This window comes from Haemaphysalis longicornis, unplaced genomic scaffold (assembly GCF_048455015.1).
Source record: "Haemaphysalis longicornis isolate Haplotype H1 unplaced genomic scaffold, Haemaphysalis longicornis Haplotype H1 scaffold_1, whole genome shotgun sequence".
Lineage (NCBI taxonomy): Eukaryota > Metazoa > Arthropoda > Arachnida > Ixodida > Ixodidae > Haemaphysalis > Haemaphysalis longicornis.
Window position 1 is genome coordinate 24,473,402 of NW_027526203.1, and position 22,567 is coordinate 24,495,968.

General features: G+C 49.4%; 1 protein-coding gene across 1 annotated transcript in view; it reads left to right on the top strand.

Annotated features, from left to right (window-relative positions):
• The window catches only part of LOC144175559 (serine protease HTRA2, mitochondrial-like), a 62,312-nt gene extending 61,686 nt beyond the window's left edge, over window positions 1–626 (top strand). Inside the window, exon 7 of the mRNA XM_077704627.1 lies at window positions 433–626. Within this exon, the coding sequence (XP_077560753.1) occupies window positions 433–586 (154 nt within the window). The 3' untranslated portion in view covers window positions 587–626. The remainder of the gene's footprint in view (window positions 1–432) is intronic.
• The last annotated feature ends 21,941 nt before the right edge of the window (window positions 627–22,567 follow it).

The following is a 22,567-nucleotide window of genomic DNA, read 5'->3' on the forward strand; positions in this document are numbered from 1 at the left end:
CTTGTAGAGTTCTTACCTTTCTTCTTAGAGCATCCTTGTTCCCACTTTGTGTGCAGCATGGCACAGAACAGTGCGTGGGCATCCTTGACCACAGCACACGCCAAATCGCCCTACACTCTCTACGGATAGCTGCTCCGCTTTCCAGTTCAATTGCATGCGGTCACGAGAGGCCTGCAGATTTCGTATAAGGCCGTCACTAGACCTGGTGTGCTTACTGCAGTTATCTCCAGCACCTCCCACCATTTGCTTTCTCCCCTGATGCTGGCACCCTTTCCAGCCACACAAACAACGTTGGTCGCCACTCTGGCATCAAGCAGTGGCTCTGTGGCACACGCCCGCAGCCATGCCACACTCTTCCCAGTGGTTCTCCCTGTAGAATGCATGCTATGCTGCCAAAGACTCGTACATCAGAACAATGTGTTGTCCATGCAGGGCAGGCCTCCAGCCCGGTGACATCATTGTCCGCATCGACGGCAAGGAAGTCAAGTCCTCCCAGGATGTCTACAAGGCGCTTGAAGTCTGGAAGCCACTCGATGTCGAGGTCATACATAGGGGAACAAAGAAGAAGCTCCGAGTTCAACCCTGATGCTGCTCCCGGTGTTAATAAAGCAGCCTTGCCAACTTTACGGGAAGGTTCATTCCTCGGGCTTTTCCTATGCTTTAACGGCATGGGCACCCAGTATTATTGCTACAAGGGGTTACCAGCAAATATGCTTTTTTATATATGATGTTAGGCCAGGCATAATCGGCATATTCAAGCTAGTGGCTCTTGAATGTTAGCTTTGAGGTACCAAGAAGCAGCTTGGTAAAAAGACTGGAAACCTTTGTACTTTGCTCTGCACCTTTGATATATTTAGGAATTTTGTAGCTACGCTAGTGTAAATTAGAAATGTTGTAGTCATTCTAATTTAAGCCAGCAGATTTCTCTTTTTCTTAGCGCTTGATGCCAAATTCGTGAGTCGATATAGTTTCAAGAATTAGGTCCACGTGGCTATGTCCGCTGCTAGCAACAGATGGATATGGATTTATTTTATGGCTTTCTTTTCGTGACTGTGGTGGAGGACTGCATGCAGTCTAACCATACAGAGTTCAGGCCCACATTGTCTGACGTTGCTCTTTCTATTTTCCAGAAAAATTATGGTATTAGTAGTGGCAAGTAGTGTGCTACTGACCCCTCCCCATAACCACGCTCTGTGTTGTCAATTGTTGCCATTGCTCGCCATAGACATGACAGCTGCTGCTTATGCGGGTGAGCCTGTAACGAGGCACAAAGCATTACTTGATAGCATCAGTGGTTGGGCATGCCGAGGTGTCTAACTCCTGCCACAATCTGTGCCACAATCAAAGTACTAGTTTCACCAAACCAGTGCTCTCACTATGCCGATGTTTTCAGCTTAGGGCTATCTTAGCAGAGGAGTAGGTATTTAATCTCCAAGCTTAGCAGAACCTTGGTGTGGGGAAGCAAACATGCTTCACCAAGGATGCAGCGAAAGAAGCTGTGTCAGTGTATTGGCACCAGGATGGCATTTACTTGGCCACTGAGATGCTGTCATCACGTTGTTGAAACAAGATTATCAGACTGCATGAGAATGCAGAGGACAGCAGCTTTTCCCATGACGATAGGGATATAACAGGCCAAAGCAATGGATGGAGGAAAAAATGGGGACAAGTGATGGCATTTGGAAGCGGTGAACTGCAACGGTACTGGTGCTGTTGCCACCTTTTGGCAAACAGATGCTGTTTGGGATTTCAAAAGTTTCGTGTTTTGCATTTTTCGCTTGCTTGAATGAGATTACACTTTTTTTATCTGACTTGCCAGGTTTGGGCATAAGCCATGGTGTAAGAATATTTGTATTTGATTAGAATCTAGCTTAGCTGAGGGTCGAGTATATACTCGCTACGATTTAACTGCTGTAGTGGCAGAAAAATGTAGCCCCATAAACAAAAGGGTTTGTTTTGACTGCTATTGAAAGCATCAGCCCAACATCTGGAGTGCTTCGTATTACATATCCAACCGCTCTCAAGTTTATGGTAGTGAATTTGGCGCCTGTTTTCAGAAAGGGAAATGCTAGGTGATCACAGTTGACGGGGCTTGTGCAATTAGTGATTTTTGCATGTGAGCAAATAATCCAAGTAGTTGTGAAAAAATATGAGCCCAGCAGCAGCCATAAATGCTTACTGAGCTGGAAATTTATTCATGCAAAAGCATTATGTGCTTCACGAGCGAAAAAATACAGCACTGTTGACCATCCATAGCAGGTGGTACCAAAAGCCTGCATTACATCATTACCAAAAATTAAAAAGAGTACAAGTACAAGTACTTGTACTCTACACCAAGATCACGCGAAGCATACTTTTCTAGCTACCTTAAGTACAAACAAAAGAAAGCCAAAAGGAGAAATAAAACGAGTGCATGCCCCTTGTGACGCTATAGCGTGTGCTTCACAAGTTTTTGAATGTGGCAGCATTATGGCTTCCCCTGTCAATACTTGGCAAATACTTTACTGCTACGTTGCGTGTGGCTGGTTCCACAAAGTGTGTGGCTGGTTCCATGCTGGTTCCACAAAGCTACCTTGATACAGATTCATAGCTACTCAGTGCTGAGTTCCGTGTGGTCTGCAGTCTCAAAACCAATGCGGATGAACAAAAAGTGAAGAAAGATGCAAGCACAATGCAGCAGTAGGGAAGTCTAATGAGTGTTGCCAGGGGAAGCCATAAAGTTCTTGCATTTCAAATTTTTTGCATTGCAACAGGCAACAGTTGAGGGACTTTATCAACAAATGCTAAGTCTTGACAATTTGCAAATTGTCAATGCAAAGTCCCAGTTGGAGTCTTGACAATTTTATTTGCATTTAATTAATGCAGCCAGTGGTAGCTCCTGGCGGGACCTTTTAGCACTAGCTACACATTTTGTTCTGATGCACTGTAGAACACCAGCACTGTCGTCATCAAGAGCCTCTCGCACCAAAACAAAAGGTGCACTACTTTTCCTTTCATTTGTGGCACTTCAGATGCACTAAGCGCGAGCCCAAATGACAAGCGTCCATGTTGAATTTACTGTCATGACTAGAACCGGAACTTTAGGCACGAAAAATGTAGGTTTTAGGCGCCTATATAAGGCACTGAAAATAGCCATTTAGGCATATATAGGCACTAAATACTCTGGTTTAGGCATATATAGGCTCAGTTAGTATTTACTTCAGAAGCATATTTTAGCACAGTTTTGGTTTACTTGCAGTCATACTGTGGAAAAATCGTGGGCTGGGGTAAAGCAATTTTATTTTATTTAGGAAAATCGGCCGCACAAGAGTTGCCGTTTTAAAATTTACAGGAAATTCAGTGGGACTCACTGCCAAAAGAAAGGACTTAAGGCCATGAAAAACGACACCAATGTCAATGATTTGCTGCTTGAAATATGTACTCTCTTTCAGTAGGTAATTGTGTGCGAAAAAAAACAACGCTCAACGTCCACGGAAGGTGGGGGAGCGCTTTTGTACTTCTGGACGCTCCATGACCTCATTGAATATAGAAGATGGCAACGTTTGCTGATGAGATCATTCAACAGATATTTTACCGCACGGATTCCAGAAATTTTATGCCATACAGATTTAATCAAACGGTCCTTCGGAGATGGTGGCGGATCTGTCCTGGACCTCCCAAATGAGCTCAGCAGACAGAGTGGCGCCAAAGCTCTCAGCTGCTGAAATGCCTTCAGCCAAGAATGCGAAATAAGCACACGAATGTGTCCTGTCCATACCTCGGCAAAGTTGGCGCGGCTCACTCAAACTCACTCACAATTTTTTTTTTCGAATCACCACTCACTCAAACTCGGACTCAATGCTGAGCAGCACATCTGCGCTCACTCAAACTCAAACTCACATTGAGCGCAAAACTCAGAACTCACTCGGACTCAAACTCAAAATGTACTCAGAACTCAAAATGTACTCAAACTCAAAGTGTAATCAAAACTCAAAATGTACTCTAACTCAAAATGTACTCAAACTCAATATGGACTCAAAACTCAAAATGTACTCAAAACTCAAAATGTACTCGAACTCAAAATGGACTCAAAACTCAAAATGTACTCAAACTCAAAATGGACTCAAAACTCAAAATGTACTCAAAACTCAAAATGTACTCAAACTCAAAGTGAACTCAAAACTCAAAATGTATTCAAAACTCAAAATGTACTCAAACTCAAAATGTACTCAAAACTCAAAATGTACTCAAACTCAAAATGAACTCAAAACTCAAAATGTACTCAAAACTCAAAATGAACTCAGAACTCAAAATGGGCTGAGAACTCAAAATGAATTCAGAACTCAAATGGCCTCACAGAGATTGAGACAGTGAGAGATTGAGAGTGTGCGAGTGAGAGTGTGAGTGAAAAAGAGAGTGAGTGTGAGTGAGAGTGTGAATGAGAGTGAGAGTATGAGTGTGAATGAGAGTGAGAGTAAGAGTGAGTGAGTTGAGTGTGAGAGCGAGTGTGAGTGTGAGAGTGTGCTAGTGAGAGTGTGAGTTGAGTCTGAGTGAGTGTTAGTATGAGAGTGTGAGTGAGATTGAGAGTGAGTGGGAGGGTAAGTGTGAGTGTTAATGAGAGTGTGAGTTGAGTGTGAGTGTGAGTTGAGTCTGAGTGTGAGTGAGAGTGTGGGAGCGAGTGTGAGAGTGAGTGAGAGTTTGAGTGTGAGTGAGAATGAGTGATAGTGAGAGTGTGAGCGAGAGTGGGATTGAGAGTGAGTGAGAGGGAAAGTGTGAGTGAGAGGGGGAGTGTAAGTGAGAGTGTTAGTGAGAGTATGAGTGGAGTGAGAGTGTAGTGTGAGCGTGAGTGAGTGGACGTGTGAGTGTGTGTGTACCTTTTGCTATATCCTCATAATTATAACCAGAAAGCATTTTTATATTTGTCCCACGTGATCCCCCTCGACGAAACCTTTAATTTGATACCCCACACACCCTAGCAGGGTCATATGGAATTCATACCGGTCAAACTAACCATGGCTCATGGCTGTAACCAGGACGCATTATTTAAGTGTCCGACGTGATTCCCCTAACTGGAAATTTAATTTGACGCCCCACATGCTTCAGCGGCCTCAGCTTGAATTTAACCCAGTCTATGACTCATAATGACAATCTCATGATTCGAACTACGAAGCCTTTTTTTATTTGTACCACGTGATTCCCCTCGTCAAGACTGTAAATTTGATACCCTACACGCCATGCGGGGTCACTTCGAATTTTACCCCAATATAAGACTCGCCATGACAATCTCATGGTTATAACCAGGAAGCATTTTTGTATTTCTCCCACGTGATTCCCCTCGTCAAGACCGTAAATTTGATACCCTACACGCCATGCGGGGTCACTTCGAATTTTACCCCAATATAAGACTCGCCATGACAATCTCATGGTTATAACCAGGAAGCATTTTTGTATTTCTCCCACGTGATTCCGCTCATCAAGACCATTAATTTGATACCCATCACATCCTAGCGGAATCAATTTGAAATTAAACCAATCAATGACTAAGCATGACTATCTCATGATATAGCCCTACCACATTTTTGTCCCACATGATTTCCCTTATCGGAACCTTTAATTTGATGCCCCGGACACCCAGTGGCATCATTGTGAATTTTAACCTAATTTATGACCCATTTTGACTGTGTCATGATAATAATCAGGAAGCACGTGATTACCCTTATCGAGACCTTTAATTTGATATGCCACACGCCCTAGCGTCATGAACTTGAATTTTAACCGAATATATGACTTACCATGACTACGTCATGATATATCCATAACTCATTTTCGTCCCGAATGATTCCCCACATCGAGACCTTGAATTTGATTCCCCACATGCTCTCGCAGCGTCATTTTGAATTTTAACCCAATCTATGACTCATTATGACTGCCTGATGACTACAATCAGGAAGCATTTTTTTTATTTACCCCGCTTGATTCCGTTAATCCGGACCTTTCATTTGATACCTTACACGCCTTAGCCTCATCAGTTTCACCTTTCACCCAATCTAATGTGGTCATTATTCTGTCTTAAGGGGCGCTACCCAGTCAATTCAGCTAATTCATTTGAAACAGCAGAAAGGACAGCCCCCACCCCCATTTCCCCCCGGCTCTCACCTCTTCCTTTGTGACCCCTAGTATATCAGGCCGTTAACAGTAGCAGGCGAACAACCAGCACGCCAGCGCCGCCGTGTGCTTTCCCACCACCCTTTCCCACGCTCTTAGTGGATCCGTGAGGAGGAAAAGTTAAGACAACCCTTTTTTATGACCTCACCAGTCAATTATCACTCACGCGCCCAGCCACGAAAATTAGGTATACAGCAAGTGCTTATGGCCATGAAAATTCAACAAGAAACTAAAAAAAGTCAGACACCCCCTCCCTCCCAACCGATCATGCAGATCGCGATTGGTGCCGTACCCGCAGGTAACCTGAATTCCGAGCCCACAGTGACGCATGAAACTTAACAGCCAACCATAGCTGCCTGCTAGGCTACTCATATGTACTCAAACTCAAAATGGACTCAAAGCTCATATGTACTCACAACTCAATATGTACTCAAAACTGAATATGTACTCAAACTCAAAATGTACTCAAACTCAAAATGTACTCAGAACTCAAAATGGACTCAAACTCAAAATGGACTCACAACTCAAAATGGACTCAAACTCAAATTGTACTCAGAACTCAAAATGGACTCAAACTCAAAATGAACTCAAACTCAAAATGTACTCAGAACCCAAAATGGACTCAAACTCAAAATGTACTCAGAACTCAAAATGGACTCAAACTCAAAATGTACTCACAACTCAAAAGGACTCAAACTCAAAATGTACTCAGAACTCAAAATGGACTCAAAACTCCTATGTACTCAGAACTCAAAATATACTCAAAACTCAATATGTAATCAAACTCAAAATGTACTCAAACTCAAAATGTGCTCAGAACTCGAAATGGACTCAAACTCAAAATGTACTCAGAACTCAAAATGGACTCAAACTCAAATTGTACTCAGAACTCAAAATGGACTCAAACTCAAAATGTACTCAGAACTCAAAATGGACTCAAACTCAAAATGTACTCAGAACTCAAAATGGACTCAAACTCAAAATGGACTCAAAGTGAAAATGTACTCAGAACTCAAAATGGACTCAGAATTCACTAGTTCTAAGGCGTACTCAAACTCAATCGGACTAAACTCAGTCGGGATCACTCGGCTCAAACTCACTCAAGCTCAAACTCACCATGCCACACTAGCCTCGCGCTCACTCAAACTCAAACTCACGCGTGAGTTTGAGTCCAAATGAGTCTGAGTGAGTGGACTCATCGAGTGAGTTCGCCGACCTCTGGTCCTGTCACGTTGAAGTGTAGCGTGGTGCAAATACTTTGGGCCGCGACGCTATTGGTGTTTGCAAATTTCTGTTGATAGGACCGAAGTGTTTTGTGTTAGTTTTAAGCACTCGGCCGAGTTCCTGAAAGTGGAACAACGGCCGCTGTTAGAAGATGCAAAATCGGTAACTGCCGCTTGAAGACATAACTGCAACTGATTATTCATTGACGGAGCAGAATGACCTTCCCAGCTCTTCACAACACCGAATCATCCCATGGATAGCTAGTGAAGGGCAATAGTTCTCTAAAAATTATTGAGCAATTCTTTCCTGCAGATGCGGATCATTAGCGAAGCTGCGGGAAAAACGCCGTTCAGTGACTGTGCACTATATGCCGATTATCAACAGTAAACAGCACGCAAGATTCTTTGGAACTAATTCCTATAATGCTAGGTTTCCAAATGCGCCTAAGGATTACCCGCCACGGGAGATGACAAGTGTCAGTACTAGATCACTTGTAAATTGCTGAGATCCCCATTCCTAAGCTCCATTTCTCATTCATTCTTCGTGCTACACGCACTGCACCTTGCCAGACGGTGGTGTACCTGTTGTCGGCGGCTGACAATGCACGTGTTCGTGGCGTCACCTTAAAACCTTGGTGTCTGAGATTTGCACGTGGTTTCCCAGGCACGCGTCTTTCACCTTGACCGGTGTGTACGCGGCTGTGTCACGTTCGTTTGTTTTTGTCTGCTGTTTTTTTTCGTCGCGTTAGCAATAGATAGGGCAACTGGCAGAAGTTTTCGCTGTTGGTCTGCGGGCACAGTGCGTCAGAAGCACATAGAACAGAAGATTTCGTGGGGAAAGGGGTGACGTCCGTGAGCTTGGCTGCGGTGTAGCTGAGCACGAGTTTTTATAGAGGCTCGGCCGAGGTGGCAAGTTCGAGGTGGTTGTGGTTCGGGCACGGTTTCCGCTTCTCGGTGGTATGGAACGACGCGCGGATTCTTCGTGAAAACAGCGTCAAACAAACACCCCGTAGCGGTCTTCTGAAGTGAGAACAGTCCCCGCAGGGCACCGACTCAAACTACCCAAAGAAGGCATGTATAACACAAACGAAGCATTTATAGGCGCCAAAAAGTCCATATAGTCAAAATAGGTACTAAAAATCCGATATAGACAGAATAGGCGCTATAGGCACAATAAACTATTGTTTAAAATGCTCCCCTTCCCTTACTTCGTGCTTATGTGTTAAATAGGCTTCATACGGACTGAAGGAAAAAATAAGCATTTTGCCTAAAGTTCCGGTCTATAGTCATGACGCAATATTTTTATGTAGCCCTGCGCAGCTTTGCGAGAGATTGGACCGGGTGTGGAGACCAAGAGGAATTTAAAAAAATATACTCCAAGTTTTCCCAAACGAAACGGCTCTATAAAACGCCTTCGATGAAACGGCTTCGATAAAATGATAAACTGTCTGGACCCCCTGAAAAAGCAAGTGAAACCACGTGGGTGGTTCAGTAAATATTTTTTTCCAAATCCGCGAGGAAATGCCAGAAAACCATGTAGTGTGCCTTTCAGAATAAGTGAACCCTTTATTTCAAGCATGCAAATCACCCGTCCCCAAGTAAAGAGTTGTTTTGTGTCGTCATTGAGTATACCTTCGAGTTCATAATATTTATAACAGAATGTTGTTATGAGCGCGGTCCGGACAGCTTATCAAACACGGCGTTTGATAAGCTGTCCGGACCGCGCTTGTTGAACGCCATTTTATTGACGGACGTTTTATTTAAAATGTTTTTCTCAACCTTTTCATGTAAGATAATTTGCAGTACATTTTTTACTTTCCTCTATGCTGTGTAATTAAAAAGAATGTCTCCACAACCGGTATTTATCGTTTACCAAAATTTTTAAAGTAGCCGCCTTCTATTTCCTGCGTGCATTTCATGATTTTGTGGTGTGCGAAGTTTCTCTCCGAGAACTGCTATAACGAATCTCTGTCTCCCTCTCGTCCCCAATCTGATCCGCAGCATACCAAATCATTGTGGAGTATGGTGCCGTGATTTGCTCTTAGTTTTTTATACTCTGCTTTTGTATCGGTGCATAAATAATCATTTTGCCACGTCTGTTTATGTCAGTCCGGCACTTCTTGGCGCGGGTTTGATATCGACCGTGGTAGCCGGTTTTCAGACGAAATCAAAAAGCGATAGCCCGAGTATGTCGAGATTTAGGCGCGCGTCAAAGATCCCCAGGTGGTCAAAATTAACCCAGAGCCATAGCTACGGCGCGCCTCATAGCCCATGTGTGGCTTTGGCGCTTTAAATCCAAAAATCAATCAAATCAGAGCTTGTCCATCCAATTGGACAGAGAGTAAAAGCCTCCTCCAATTTCGGCATTTCTAGGTTTAGTTCACGTGGCTAATATTGTAATACAAAAACTTGGAATATACATGCTTCAGAACTATCGGTTAACACGTAAAAAAAATTAAAAACCCATCAAAATAAAGGTGCCCGAAAACAACGAAAAGACGGGAAAGACGCGTCAACATACATATGCAGGTTCTTGCACATAAAGCACGGCCGCGACACTGTCGAATGAAACTAGCTGCAGATAAGGTTGATGCAAAGGCCAGTTAAACAATATAAACACTGCAAATGACAGTGAAAGAAACAAAACCGCACTTTCACCAAAACAGACATAGGCAGGCATTCTATTAGGAAAAGTGGCATTCGATCAAACGGCATCCGGTAAAACGGGCATTTTTTCAATAAAACGGTGTTTGATTAACTGTCTGGGAACCGTTATGAACGCATATCGAGTAGCCCGTTTCTCAATGCTGAAATCAAATATTCGGCGAGCGTTTTCTGACAGCCCCAAGAAATGGAATCTGTTCATCACGGAATATCCCCAAAATTTTTGTTGCGCGCACGTATCGATTAGTTTTTCAGTAGAGTGCATGCGTTATGTGTTAATGTTAACGCATAACTGATACATTAAAGTGTGTTTGTGTGTGCGTTATGCCCCAGCACGTGCTAGCTTTGTCAAAGCTATGCCAGCGACAGTGGAAGAAAACTCTGCGAGGCATGGGAGGGCGCTGCGGTCGCCGAAGGCAGCGGACGCACTTCGCATCGGCTCCGATGATTTCGACTAATTGTGTCGGGCCAAGCGATTACATCGAAGTGATTCTGGTATAGGGTTGCGCAGCTTGACCCAGGGAATCGGCTGATACCAATTTTCGGCAAGTTGCATCATTTTTCACCCATTTATCGGCATCGACAGATCGGCCAACGTGGTCGGTCGGCTAAGCCTAACCTAGGCTTAGCACGACTTCGGGCCGGGCGCGCCGACGGCGGCCGCCGCGGCGAAGACGGAGACCACCCTGGAGGGAGCGGTGACCACCATGGACACCGACATCGAAACCACCACCACCATCCAGTTTCCCGAGTACGAGGAAGACGGCAACCACCAGCAAGCATCGACGATGCAAGTTAACTTCACGCAAGGACGGATGTCGGTAGCGGTTACCGGCGTGGATCCAACACCGAAGGAGGGAGGCGAAGGCAGGTGGCAAGAAGCAAGACGGAGAATGCGGCGGCGAGCGACCGGGGAGGAGACGGCCGGCGGTAAGTCGGTTCCCTCTTCTGCCGTTTCCGCGGCTGCTAACGCTTCCGTTCCCGCGCCCGCCGCAACCCCCGCTAAGAATCAGGCGAGGTTCGCGAAACAGGTCGCGGCCAGGTTAACCAAGGCAGCGTGCATGCCGCGTGAGTTGCCGAAGGGCGATTTTAGGGTTATACTCCGGCCACGTGGCGGGCTGAACGTAGCTCGCATGCGGCGGCACAGTACTCATGGAAGCCATTTTAGAGGTGGCGGGAATTACATTGCAGGAGTCCAGGGAGGACGCGATTTGCACTAACGACGCACAGAATATTATAGTAATCAGCACCCCGCACGAGCAGAGGGCCCAGAAGTACTCGAGCATCAGCTCGCTCAAGATAGCGGGCAGGGTGCACGAGGTGTGCGCGTACGTACCGGCGCCCGAGGGCACCGTGAAGGGAGTTATTAGGAACATTCCGACCGCGTACACGGAGCAGGAGTTACAGGAAATCATGGTCAGCGGAGAGAACCCGACGGCGCTAGAGGCGCACAGAATAGGTAGTACTACCGCGGTGATCGTGGCCTTTGAGGGCACCACAGTGCCCAGTACAATCAAGTTCGGAGCTCTAATTACCAAATGCAGTCTCTATAAGCAGCACTACGAAGTGTGTCACTGCTGCGGCAGGTTGGGACACCGCATGGACGTGTGCCCCTACCCGAACACTAAACTATGCTTTGCGTGCGGAGCGCCCAACCCGGGCCCCGCGCACGAGCTGGAATACAAACCCCGCTGCAAATTGTGCGGCGGGGCTCACCCCATCGGGGCGGCGGGATGCAAGAACCGCTACAAGACCCCCCACTTGGTAAAGCAATGCCGGTGGGAGCGCCGGCGTGCGGAAGAACAAAGGCAGCAACAGCGGCGTGTGCCGACATTAGGCCTGACCGACTTCCCGCAGCTGCAGCGCGCGCCCGAAAAAGGCGCGAAACAGCAACACTCAATCCGACCGGCAACGGTAACAACAACTGCAACAGATGGCAGCGCTCCGGCGGAAAGATCAACCGGCAGCGCGGGAAATCACGGAAAGAGCAGCAGCAGCGGTCAGCTACGAGAAGGAGTAGCGTGGGCCAAGGCAGTGGCGGCGCCGCCGCTACCGCTGCCGCCGCAGCCAAAAGCGCAGCAACAGCAACCAACGGCGGAGACGATCGAGCTTCGCGGCGAGGTTGCGCGTCTCAAGGAGCAGCTAGCGCAGAGGGACAGACAGATACAAGAGCTCAGCACCAAGCTGGACATGGTCCTTAACAACCAACTACACCAACAACAGCGCCAACAGCCACCGTTACAGGCACTACCGCAAGTCGCGCGTAGACAGGCGCAAAGGCGCGCGTACGCGCAGGAAGAGCAGATGCAGCTGCAGGAGGAGTCGGAGCCGGAATACGCGGCAGGCCTGCAGACAGCGGAATCCACCGAGGAAGAAGGAGAGGGAGAAGTAATAGCAGCGACAAGCGGAAGCGGCGAACTTACTACCACGGAAGAAGAAGAGGAAGCAGAGAACTTTAGCCCCAGAGCCAAAAGGCGGGTAACAATGCTAGAAGCGCTCGAGCGCCGCTACCAACGGTTGGACGAGCGTGTCGACCACACGGAAAGGGAGCTAGAAGCGATCAACCAAAGGATAGCAAAGGTGGGAGCAACACGTCGGACATGAACACCCGCATGTCTAACGTCGAACGCCTGCTCCAACAACTACTGACAAGAATTCGCGATCTCACCCACCAACAACAACAGCAGCCGCAGCTGCCACTGCAGCCACAGCCACAGCCGCCGCAACAGCAGCCGCCGCAACAGCAGCCGCCACAACACCAACAAACAACCGAAGCCACTCGCCCAACATGGCCGGAACAACGCTAGCGCGCGAGCTCGTGGTGTGGCAATGGAATGCGAATGGCCTGCGCGCAAAGAAGGCAGCTTTACAACAATACATCAAGAGTGTCGGCAGAAGACCGGACGTTATACTCGTACAGGAGACACGCACAGAAGACCCCCCGAGCCTGCTGGGATACCGCTCCTACGCCAGCCCGCCCAGCGCAAGAACGGCCGGGAAAGGTGCGGGGCAGGGAGTGTGTACCCTGGTAAGGAAAGGGATCACCTACGTAGAACACGGCTTACTACAGAACAGCACCATCGAGCACCTGGCAATCGAAGTCGTGACGGGTCGCAAGAGGAAAGAAAGCACCTACATAATTAATGTCTACAGTAATCCCAAACAGTTCCAGCAAAAGTTCAGGACACTCATGCATAAAACGAAGCAGCTGGCCGGGGACGACACCGCGCTCGTGTGCGGGGACTTCAACGCGCCGCACACGGCGTGGGGGTACCCGAAGACCACGGCCAAGGGCCGAAGCCTACACGACGAAGCCCTCGAAGCGGAATACCACTTGCTCAACGACCCGAACACCCACACGCGACACGGCACGTCGCTACAGCGAGACACGAACCCGGACCTCGCTTTCTGCAACAAAGCCACCGCCGGAGTCCGCTGGCGGAACACGGGCGAGACGCTCGGCAGCGACCACTGCGTCCTCGAGATTGCGGTGCCGCTGCACGGCCGACCCCCGGCCCCCCGCAAGCAGGCAACCACCGATTGGAACAAATACAGAGCGGAGCTGGATGCCCTGACTGGACGGGTGGAAGACGACATCGAAGAGTGGACGCGAGCCCTGAACGCGGCCGCGCGGGCAGCCACCACGGAAATCGAGGCGGACGAAGGGATCCCGCAGATAGACAGCCGCCTAGCGCACCTGCTGGAGGCGAGAAACTCGCTGAAAGCCCGATGGCGGAGGCAACGTCACAACAGAAGTCTCCGCAAACGCATTGCACTATTAAACATCGAAATCGAGAAGCACAGCGCAGTGCTCTGCCGACAGCAGTGGCAGGCGGTCTGTCAAGAAGCGGACGGCCAAATCCACAAGAGCAGGACCTGGCACTTGCTCCGGCACCTTCTGGACGAGAGTAAAACGAAAGGGACCCAACACCACATCCTCGCACGGACGATGCACAAGGCGAAGCAGGAGCTCGGCGAAGCCGAGGTCCGCCGGCGCAAAGACGGCAAGTACCTCCCGTCCACCCCGCCGACCCCCCTCCCGAGTTACGCGGGCAAGGCTAACGCCAAGCTCGACGCCGACATCGAGGAGTGGGAGGTTCGGGCAGTCATCCAAACGATAAACAGCAAGTCCGCCCCGGGGCCGGACGGGGTTTCCAACAAAGCGCTGCGTAACCTGAGCGATGCGGCAATAAGGACGCTGACGGGGTACTACAACAAGTGCTGGCGGACCGGCAAGCTCCCAGCCAGCTGGAAGGAGGCCAAAACGGTCCTGATCCCGAAGCCGGGTAATGCACCGAGCATAGACAACTTGCGGCCCATATCCCTGACGTCCTGTGTGGGGAAAGTGCTGGAGCACGTCCTGCTAAACAGGTGGCAAGCATACCTCGAAGAGGAAGGCCTGTACCCGGACACCATGCTGGGCTTCCGGGCCAAGCTCAGCACTCAAGATGCGATGTTGCTGCTCAAACACGAGGTCCTCGACCGACCGGCCGGCTCCATGGACAACCGGGCGGTGCTCGGCCTAGACCTGGAAGGCGCGTTTGACAACGTCCGCCACTCAGCCATCCTCGACCAGGTCTTGCGCCTCAACATGGGGGAGAGGTCGTTCGCCTACATTCGCGACTTCCTCTCGGGCCGCACCGCAAAGATCGTGGCCGGAGACATGGAGCTGCCGAAGAAGAGTCTGGGAAGCACGGGAACGCCGCAGGGCGCCGTGATTTCGCCGACGCTGTTCAACATCGTAATGATCGGGGTTGCCCAGCGCCTCCAGGCAGGGTGTCGAACCGGAATTTTTTCGGGTTCGGTTCGGGTTCGGGTTCAAGCTTTTCGGGTTCGGTTCGGGTTCAGTTCCGGCGCACCATTCCGTTCCGGTTCGAACCGGTTCGAACCGGTTCAAACGGGTTCGAACGGGTTCGGAGAAAAAAAAAAAAAAGCAAGCGTGTTTTTTTATTCTGTTAATTTTTTTGTGTGTGTTCTCGGGCGAAGGCGGCGGCGACCCTGCGCGGCCTACCGGAATAGGATGGCCACCCACCGCTCCTAACTCTTTATCTCCCCCTCCTCTCTCCATTTTTCTGAATAAACGTTTTCCTCCTCCTCCTCCTGGGTTTTCGTTTCCTTGTCAGGTTTCCTTGTCAAAAACGAAGCCATAATGTAGGTTTTTTTGTGCAAATGTTTTGTTCTGGCCACAAATAAGCAACCCTGCAACACTTTTTTCTACTTTGTTCGAAACCTTGAATGCTTGCAGAAAGTAGTCAACAACACATCCAGAACTTAGATCAGGGAGTCGTAAAGTCCCCCAGACAAAAAGTACTGCTCTGTCCCCATCAGATACTTACAAACTTGCTTAAAATATTTTTCTCTCTTCCCCAGTCTTGGCGTTCTTCTACCGCTGGAATGACGTCATTACAGCGATGTAGCGGCTATTTGCCGGCTTTCCTTAAGTTGCGACATTAAAATGAAACCACAACAGCGAAGCAGAAACGGAAGGCGTATCTGCTGGGACGAGTAAATCCTCTGTGCTGGCAATAGCTATAATTTTTGCAGTGCTTCCAGATGCGAAGATAAGAGTGAGAGCGTTGATCTAAAGTGTTGAAGAGTTCCTTTAACTGTAAGATGTACTGCAAAATGTTTTCTATAGTAGGTCCACGATTACAACATTAACTGAAGCGAAATGAAAAATTCGCTCGGACACATAAGACTGCGTATTTGTATCAATTTGAAAGCCCTGCTTTTTATGGCCGCAAGTTTGTTTTTATTGATTTAGTTTCTTTCATTTTTATAATTTAATTTAGTTCATTCTTGGATCATAACACTGCAGTTTTATACCTAGCAGTTGTTTTCTTGAGGAAGAAAATGACGGACGATTACGACACTCGCTAATGCGAAATTTGAGTGCAGTGCGAACTGTAGTCTTCTCGGCGACGGCTCATAGATGTTGTGCCTCAGAAAGTGATCGCGTCATCAGCTAATGCACGACGGCGCGCGGCATACTCTGTCGTTATCTCGTAAGGGGTCGCCACTGTGAAGCACGTCTCGCACGGTCACGGAATTACGCCCTCCCCCTTACACTTTCGTCATACTTGCAACCTCCGTTTTCCTGCCAGCTCTATCTTCAGTGGCGTCTTCGTTCTCTCGGTTACAACGAGTCCAACGCTGAGGGACTACGCGAAACCAGAGGAGCGGGCTGCGCTCTAACGCATGGCTCTACGTAGCCGCTGTGCAGCCATGTGATCCACTCCCTTCGCCGACAAGTGACGGGCCGCACATCGTTTCCAAATAATGCGTTCTCGCCACAGTCTTCTGGAAGGCAAACATGTAGCCTCCTGGCCAGTGGGCAGCACACCGGTGCCTCCGACGCCTCCCCCTCGGTGCATCTTCGCCAGAATCTTCTGGTAATGGGCAGCCTTCCTTCAGACTGCCTATTGCCCCGTCCTACTAAGCAGACGACCCGTCCGTCCACAATCGTTTTAATGCGTACCATTCTTTGCCCACAGCAAGGACCGTGTAACCGCCTTCATTTCCACAAAAATACCGATTTCAAAGGAGTTCCACCTGTAATCGCTGTAATAGCGTAAATGGAGATAACTGGTCGTACAAAATTTCTGAAAAACTAAAAAATAAAAAAAGTAATCACCGAAACTGGCAAACCGTGTGACACCCTGCATTTCCACAATAATGAGGATTTCGGGAAATTTCCACCTGTAATCGTTATATATGGTAAATGGAGATAATTAGTAGAACAAGATTTATAAATGTAAAAAATTAAAAAAAATCTAAAATAATTGCGGAAACTGGCGAACCGCGTAACACCCTGCATATCCACAATAAGGCAGATTTCGCGAGTTACAAATGTAATCGTTATAATAGCGCAAATGGAAATAATTGGTCGAACGAAATTTTGAAAAACTATAAAATAAGAAAAATATTAAGCAATAAAGGAAAATGGGAAACCGTATAACTGCTTGCATTTCCACAATAATAGAGATTTCGCGAATATTCCATACAGGGTGTCTAGCAAATTCCCTAATTCAATTTCCCTGACTTTTCCAGGTTTTCCATAACCATTTTATTTGAAATTTCCTGACCGATACAACACGCGCCATTTTGTGGAAATGGTCCGTGAAGCATTAAAAAGCGTAGAGAAAACACATTCTATCATAGGGAAAAACATTTGTTGCAAGTGCCCGAATTCTCAAAACGCATTTTGATTAACTTCAGTTTGTTTGTTCAGTTTGAGGTTTGCTTGCCTTCAGTTACGGTTTCAGAGTGTTTATTTCATCTTGCGAGATAGAAGCTTCAAGTTGCGCTTCAGCAAGCACCTTTTGCTTTTTTTATTGTCCTGTCTTGACATGCAACGTGAACCACATGGTGCGTTTTTGCACGCGATTCGGGCGCGTCGGCGTTGCGCGTGCGATTTTTTCACGCCCGCGTCGACGATTCGCGCGCGCGGCAGCTTCTGCCTCGCTCAGAAAATGAAGCGCGTCGCGCGCGGAAGTGGGAGGAGCCTGACGACTTGCGCCAATGGGGAGCCGCCCACCTAATGGCGGCAGTTTCGAAGCTCTCGAGACAGCCGGCTGGCTCCGCCAGAGATGGCTTACCAGTTCGGCAGGTATTGCATGGGCGCTTTCAGTAGCGGCGCGGATGATGTCTTATAGTACCGTTTTCGTCCACATTATAAGCTCCTTTACCTCACAAGCAACTTCGTGCGTGCCTTGTGCGACATTTTAGAGAGCGCTTAGAAGCGGTCGCTCGAGCTCCCGTCACCACTTTGTGGTCGAAGCCACCGCCATGTTGCCCGATGCCGGCAGCACCACGCGCAGCGTGCGAGTGGTGCCGCGGCAGCGTCAGCGCGCCTGTGACGTGCGCGGCGCGTTTTCGCGAGCAGGAAACGCCCATGCGGTTCACTGGGTTCGCGCTAAACCATGTCATGTTCCTTTTTTATTATGTAATTCTGGCTCCTGATGTCATAAAAGGAAGTTCTTTGAAGATTACCTCCCAAAAAGCGGTGCCTTTTAAAAATATCGCTGAAAAAAAAGCCCGTGCGTGCGATTTGGGCACCACCTACACGTCCCTAGGCCGCAAATGCACCCAGCAACCTAAGCCAGCTGCCTGAAAACCGCACGGCGAGTTTCTGCACGCGATTTGTGCGCGGTATTTTCACGGCCGCGTCGACGGTTTCTTGCCTGCGGTGGCTCCTTTTCCTGCACAAGCAAGTGCCTTTGCGCCTTGAGTAGCATTTTAAAGAGCGGTTAGAAGCGGCCGTTGGAGTTGGAGCGATTTGTGCGGGAAGGAATACGTTCTACGGGAGAGCCTATAGTGCTAATTAATTTCCTGGAATGTATACAGGATGCATGCGCTCGGGCTCGGCTTCATCAGCGCTGGCTAAGCGGGTCAAATGTCCAGCCACGAGGTTGGTGATCCTGTCTGCCGGCGATGCCAGTATGAGCTGGTGCCCACTGTCCATACAATCCTGGCTGGTCTCGTTGGTGGTCTCTACTTGTTCATTCGAAGTGATGTAACATGCAACAGACTGTTGGAAAAGTTGCGCCACGCCTGATAAGAGTCTGTTATTAGACTTTTGGCGGCCCTTTGGCTAAGCGCACGTGCTATCGCCTCTTCCTCAGCTTAGAAGGGGCTGTGTTCGGGGGTTGAGATGCTACACCTGTGGAAGGCTGCAGAACGGTAGCACAAAGAAAGAGAAGGTATCGGAGAATGCTATCGGGTGTCTTTCGCATCAAACCAGTTGATCGTTCCTTTTTTTTCTCTCAGTTTAGTTGCTTCCTAGTCTTACCTCATATATATACACATTTTGAGAACCTTTTGGTGAATATAAGACATGCATTAGGGAATTAGTTTTTAATTTCATTGCGAGATGTAAATCTTACGCGAGAAATAACATAAGAGCGTAATACGTGCTTAAAAAAGGCCTTTTATAGCATTCAGGTGGTCGACACATAATTTTCCGGCTATTTTGTGCGTAACTAAATTTCCTGATTGGTCGAGAAAGAGAACGCTGCAAAATTTACAAATGCCAAGGACCCCAAATCTATCATGTTTGGTCCAACCCTCTAATCCGCCTTAACTGACCCGCTAATTCCTCTAATCCATATTAATCAACACCGCAGTCCCACTAATTCCCATTAGTTCATTCACTCATCTCACTAAACCACCCTAGTCTACCCGCTAATGCGCGTTAATCGACTTAAATCCATGCATCGAAATGCTATCGCATTTACTTTAAAAGTGAAAATGAGGCCCCAATTTTTTTTTCAATTCTCATGTTCTCCTAGGGCAGTAACCAAAGGACACAACGGCACTGTACAAGAAAAAGTGATGGTGACGTAGAGAACTGTGAGTGTTTGTGTCTCAGACTCTCAGTGCTGTTTTTATATAAGTGCCCACTCAAACTAAAATAAGTGGAAGATACTGATTTATTGTTGATGGTGTCCCTGAAGGCCTTCCCAAGCGGACACGGATGCATTCGAATTAACAACATGAAAACTTCACACGATTTTAAACACACTGCAGATAGAAACCATAAAGAATACCCCATGATATGTTGCCACGGAATATGTGTTCTAACTTAGGCTATTGTAAATGCAAAAGATAATTTGGGAAAATGGGCAATACCGAAAGCAAACTAATAGTGTATGCGGACTTTACATTAAATTTAGGGTAATAATAAGATGAGAACCTTATGGGCCTTGGGAACTGCAGACTATGCAGAATATTGCGTAGTGCCGTCTGGCGAATGGTAAAAATATCTTCAGATGCAAGGTAAGGTACCGGGATGGAAAACTAGAAATTACAGTTTTGAGCCCCGGAACCGGTTCGGAACGGTTCCTTCAATTCGTTCCGGTTCGGGTTCAGTTCCAAAATGGCGGAAAAAATACGGTTCCGGTTCAGTTCCGGTTCCGGGCAAAAATTCGGGTTCGGTTCCGGTTTTCGGTTCGGTTCCGGTTCCGGTTCGACACCCTGCCTCCAGGGCATCCCGAAGGTCGGACACACCATATACGCAGATGACATCACGCTGTGGGTGTCCGGCGGCAGTGACGGCGAGATTGAGGCGTCCCTGCAGGGAGCCATAGACGCGGTCGAAGACCAACTACAAGACACGGGCCTGACGTGCTCCCCGACCAAGTCGGAGCTGCTGATATTAACACCAAAGGGAAGAAGAAGAAGAAGCCACAAGAGAGGAGAAGAAGAAGAGAAGCCGGGCATCAACCTAAAGACACGGGACGGGACGGCCATTCCGCGGGTGAAGACGCTTCGAGTCCTCGGACTGCACGTCGACGCTCACGGGCACAATGGCTTCACCGTTGCCAAGCTCGAATTGAAGGTCATGACGGCGATGCGATTAATCAAGAAAGTGGCGTCCAGACACGGAGGCATGAGAGAGGCCAACCTCCTTAAAGGAGCACTGACACAAAAATTTCATGTTCCACTTTTATTGTTTTTATCGATGCTTAATGGTCTGGCGAACCCGAAACAGCCCTTCAAATACTTCAGCGCGCGATAGTTAATTACATTGAACGGCCTGAAAATCGTTTGGTTCAAATTCCCGCGCTTTCATCCCGAACGGCGCATATGACAGACTCCCGGACAGACGTCACCGCTTTGTGCGGACGTCACCGGCGCCCGCTTGAGAGGGTGTTGCGCCCGCTCGCCGCTCGTGGGGTCGCGCGCGTGAAGGGACGTCACGAGTTTTTGACGAGCGCTGTCGCGTCACTTCTTTTCCGCTCTTGGATTGACGTCACGCTGATGTCCATTTGCTGAGTGCCGCTCCGCGCGCTGCTCCGTCGGCGCGATAAATGAGATCCAATTGAACTACGTTCTTCGCGTCGCAGGCCGCTCATATTTCAGCCAGGGTATTATGTTGAGTGAAGGAAGCGAACTGTGCAATAATATTAACGCCGAAAATTGGTGTCAGTGCTCCTTTAAGCTGGTCCAGTCATTCGCCGTGAGCCACGTGGCGTACGTTGCTGCCTTTCACAACTGGACGGTGGCGGAGCGCGGGAAAGTGGACGCTTTGCTGCGCAAAGCATACAAGACGGCGTTAGGCCTGTATACACACACTAGCACAGAGAGACTACTAGAACTGGGGGTACATAACACCCTTAGCGAGATCGCGGAAGCGCAAAACACCGCACAGCTCACGCGGCTTACACTCACTAGAACCGGTAGGTCAATTCTCCGCAGAATAGGCTACCGATCGGGAACGCTGCGGGAAAACGAAGGCGGGAGCGGCGAGGGCGCGGGCGGGGGCGGCGATTGCGGCGGCGGAGAGGAGCCGCGGCGGCCGCTGCCGGTGCCGGCGCGGTCGCTGCCGCGCGGGCTGCTCGGCCTCATGCAGATACCGCCGCTACCGAAGCACATGGACCCAGAAGAGAACCGGGAGCGCCGCGCGGCCAGAGCGAGAGCGGCCGTGCACGCGACGGACACTAATGCATACTACGTGGACGCGGCGTAATATCCGAACCGCCGGGGCACGTACGCTGTGGCCGTGATTGCAGCGACCTCCGGGAAGCTGTGCTCGGCGGGCAGCGTCAGAGCCCGGGACTCAACGCAAGCGGAGGAGCTGGCGATCGCGCTGGCCCTAGTGGACCCACGGTGCGCGACAGTGCTGTGCGACTCGCGAAGTGCAGTGCTGAACTACGCCAGAAACTCGGTGTCACAGTGCGCGATCAGGGTGTGCGGGGCCCTGCCCCGACGGACGCTACCGGTGGTCCTCAAATGGTTCCCGGCACACGTGGGACCAGTGGGGACCGGGACCAACCGCAACGAGGAGGCGGACCGCGCGGCGCGCGTGCTCACAAGTCACGGCAGTGCCGCCGGCGCAGCCGCTGCTACCGCTGCCGCACCCGCAATGGGGGCGGCGGCGCCGGTGGCGGCTGCGGCCGCAGCGAGTCCGGCCCCTCCATCGAACGCGGAAGGCAACCAAGAAACGGATGAAGACGGGGATGACGAACAGGAGACAACCCCACTTAGCTCCTACAGAGACGTGCTGGCATGGTACAGGGAGGGCAGACGAGCCTACCCGCCGCCACACCGGAACCTTACCAGAAGGGAAGGGGTGCTCGTGCGACAGCTTCAAACGCGAGCGATATGGACGCCCGTGTTCGCCAAGCACGTGTGCCCCGAACTATTTCCAACGGACACGTGTGCGCTGTGCGGTAGCGCTCGGGCGACCATGCAGCACATGCTGTGGGGTTGCCACCAATCACCACTAGCAGACGAGGACGACCCGCTACCACCGCGTGTGAAGCGCGCGGCGACCAGCGGAACTTACGAACACCAGAAGATGGCTGCGGAGCTCGCGCTTGCGGCCATCGAGCGCCAGCAGCCGAAATCGCTGCTACCCACCCCCCCCACAGGGGGCTGGAGGGCGGCGACAGTAGGTGACCTAACGGTTCCACGCAGGCTCAATAAAGAAGTTGTATCTCTCATCTCTGCGAGGCATTCATGTGCACGTGCTGGTGGCTCTCCAGGTGCCAAGTGCCAGGGGACCCTATCACCGTTTCAATTGAAAATTGCAG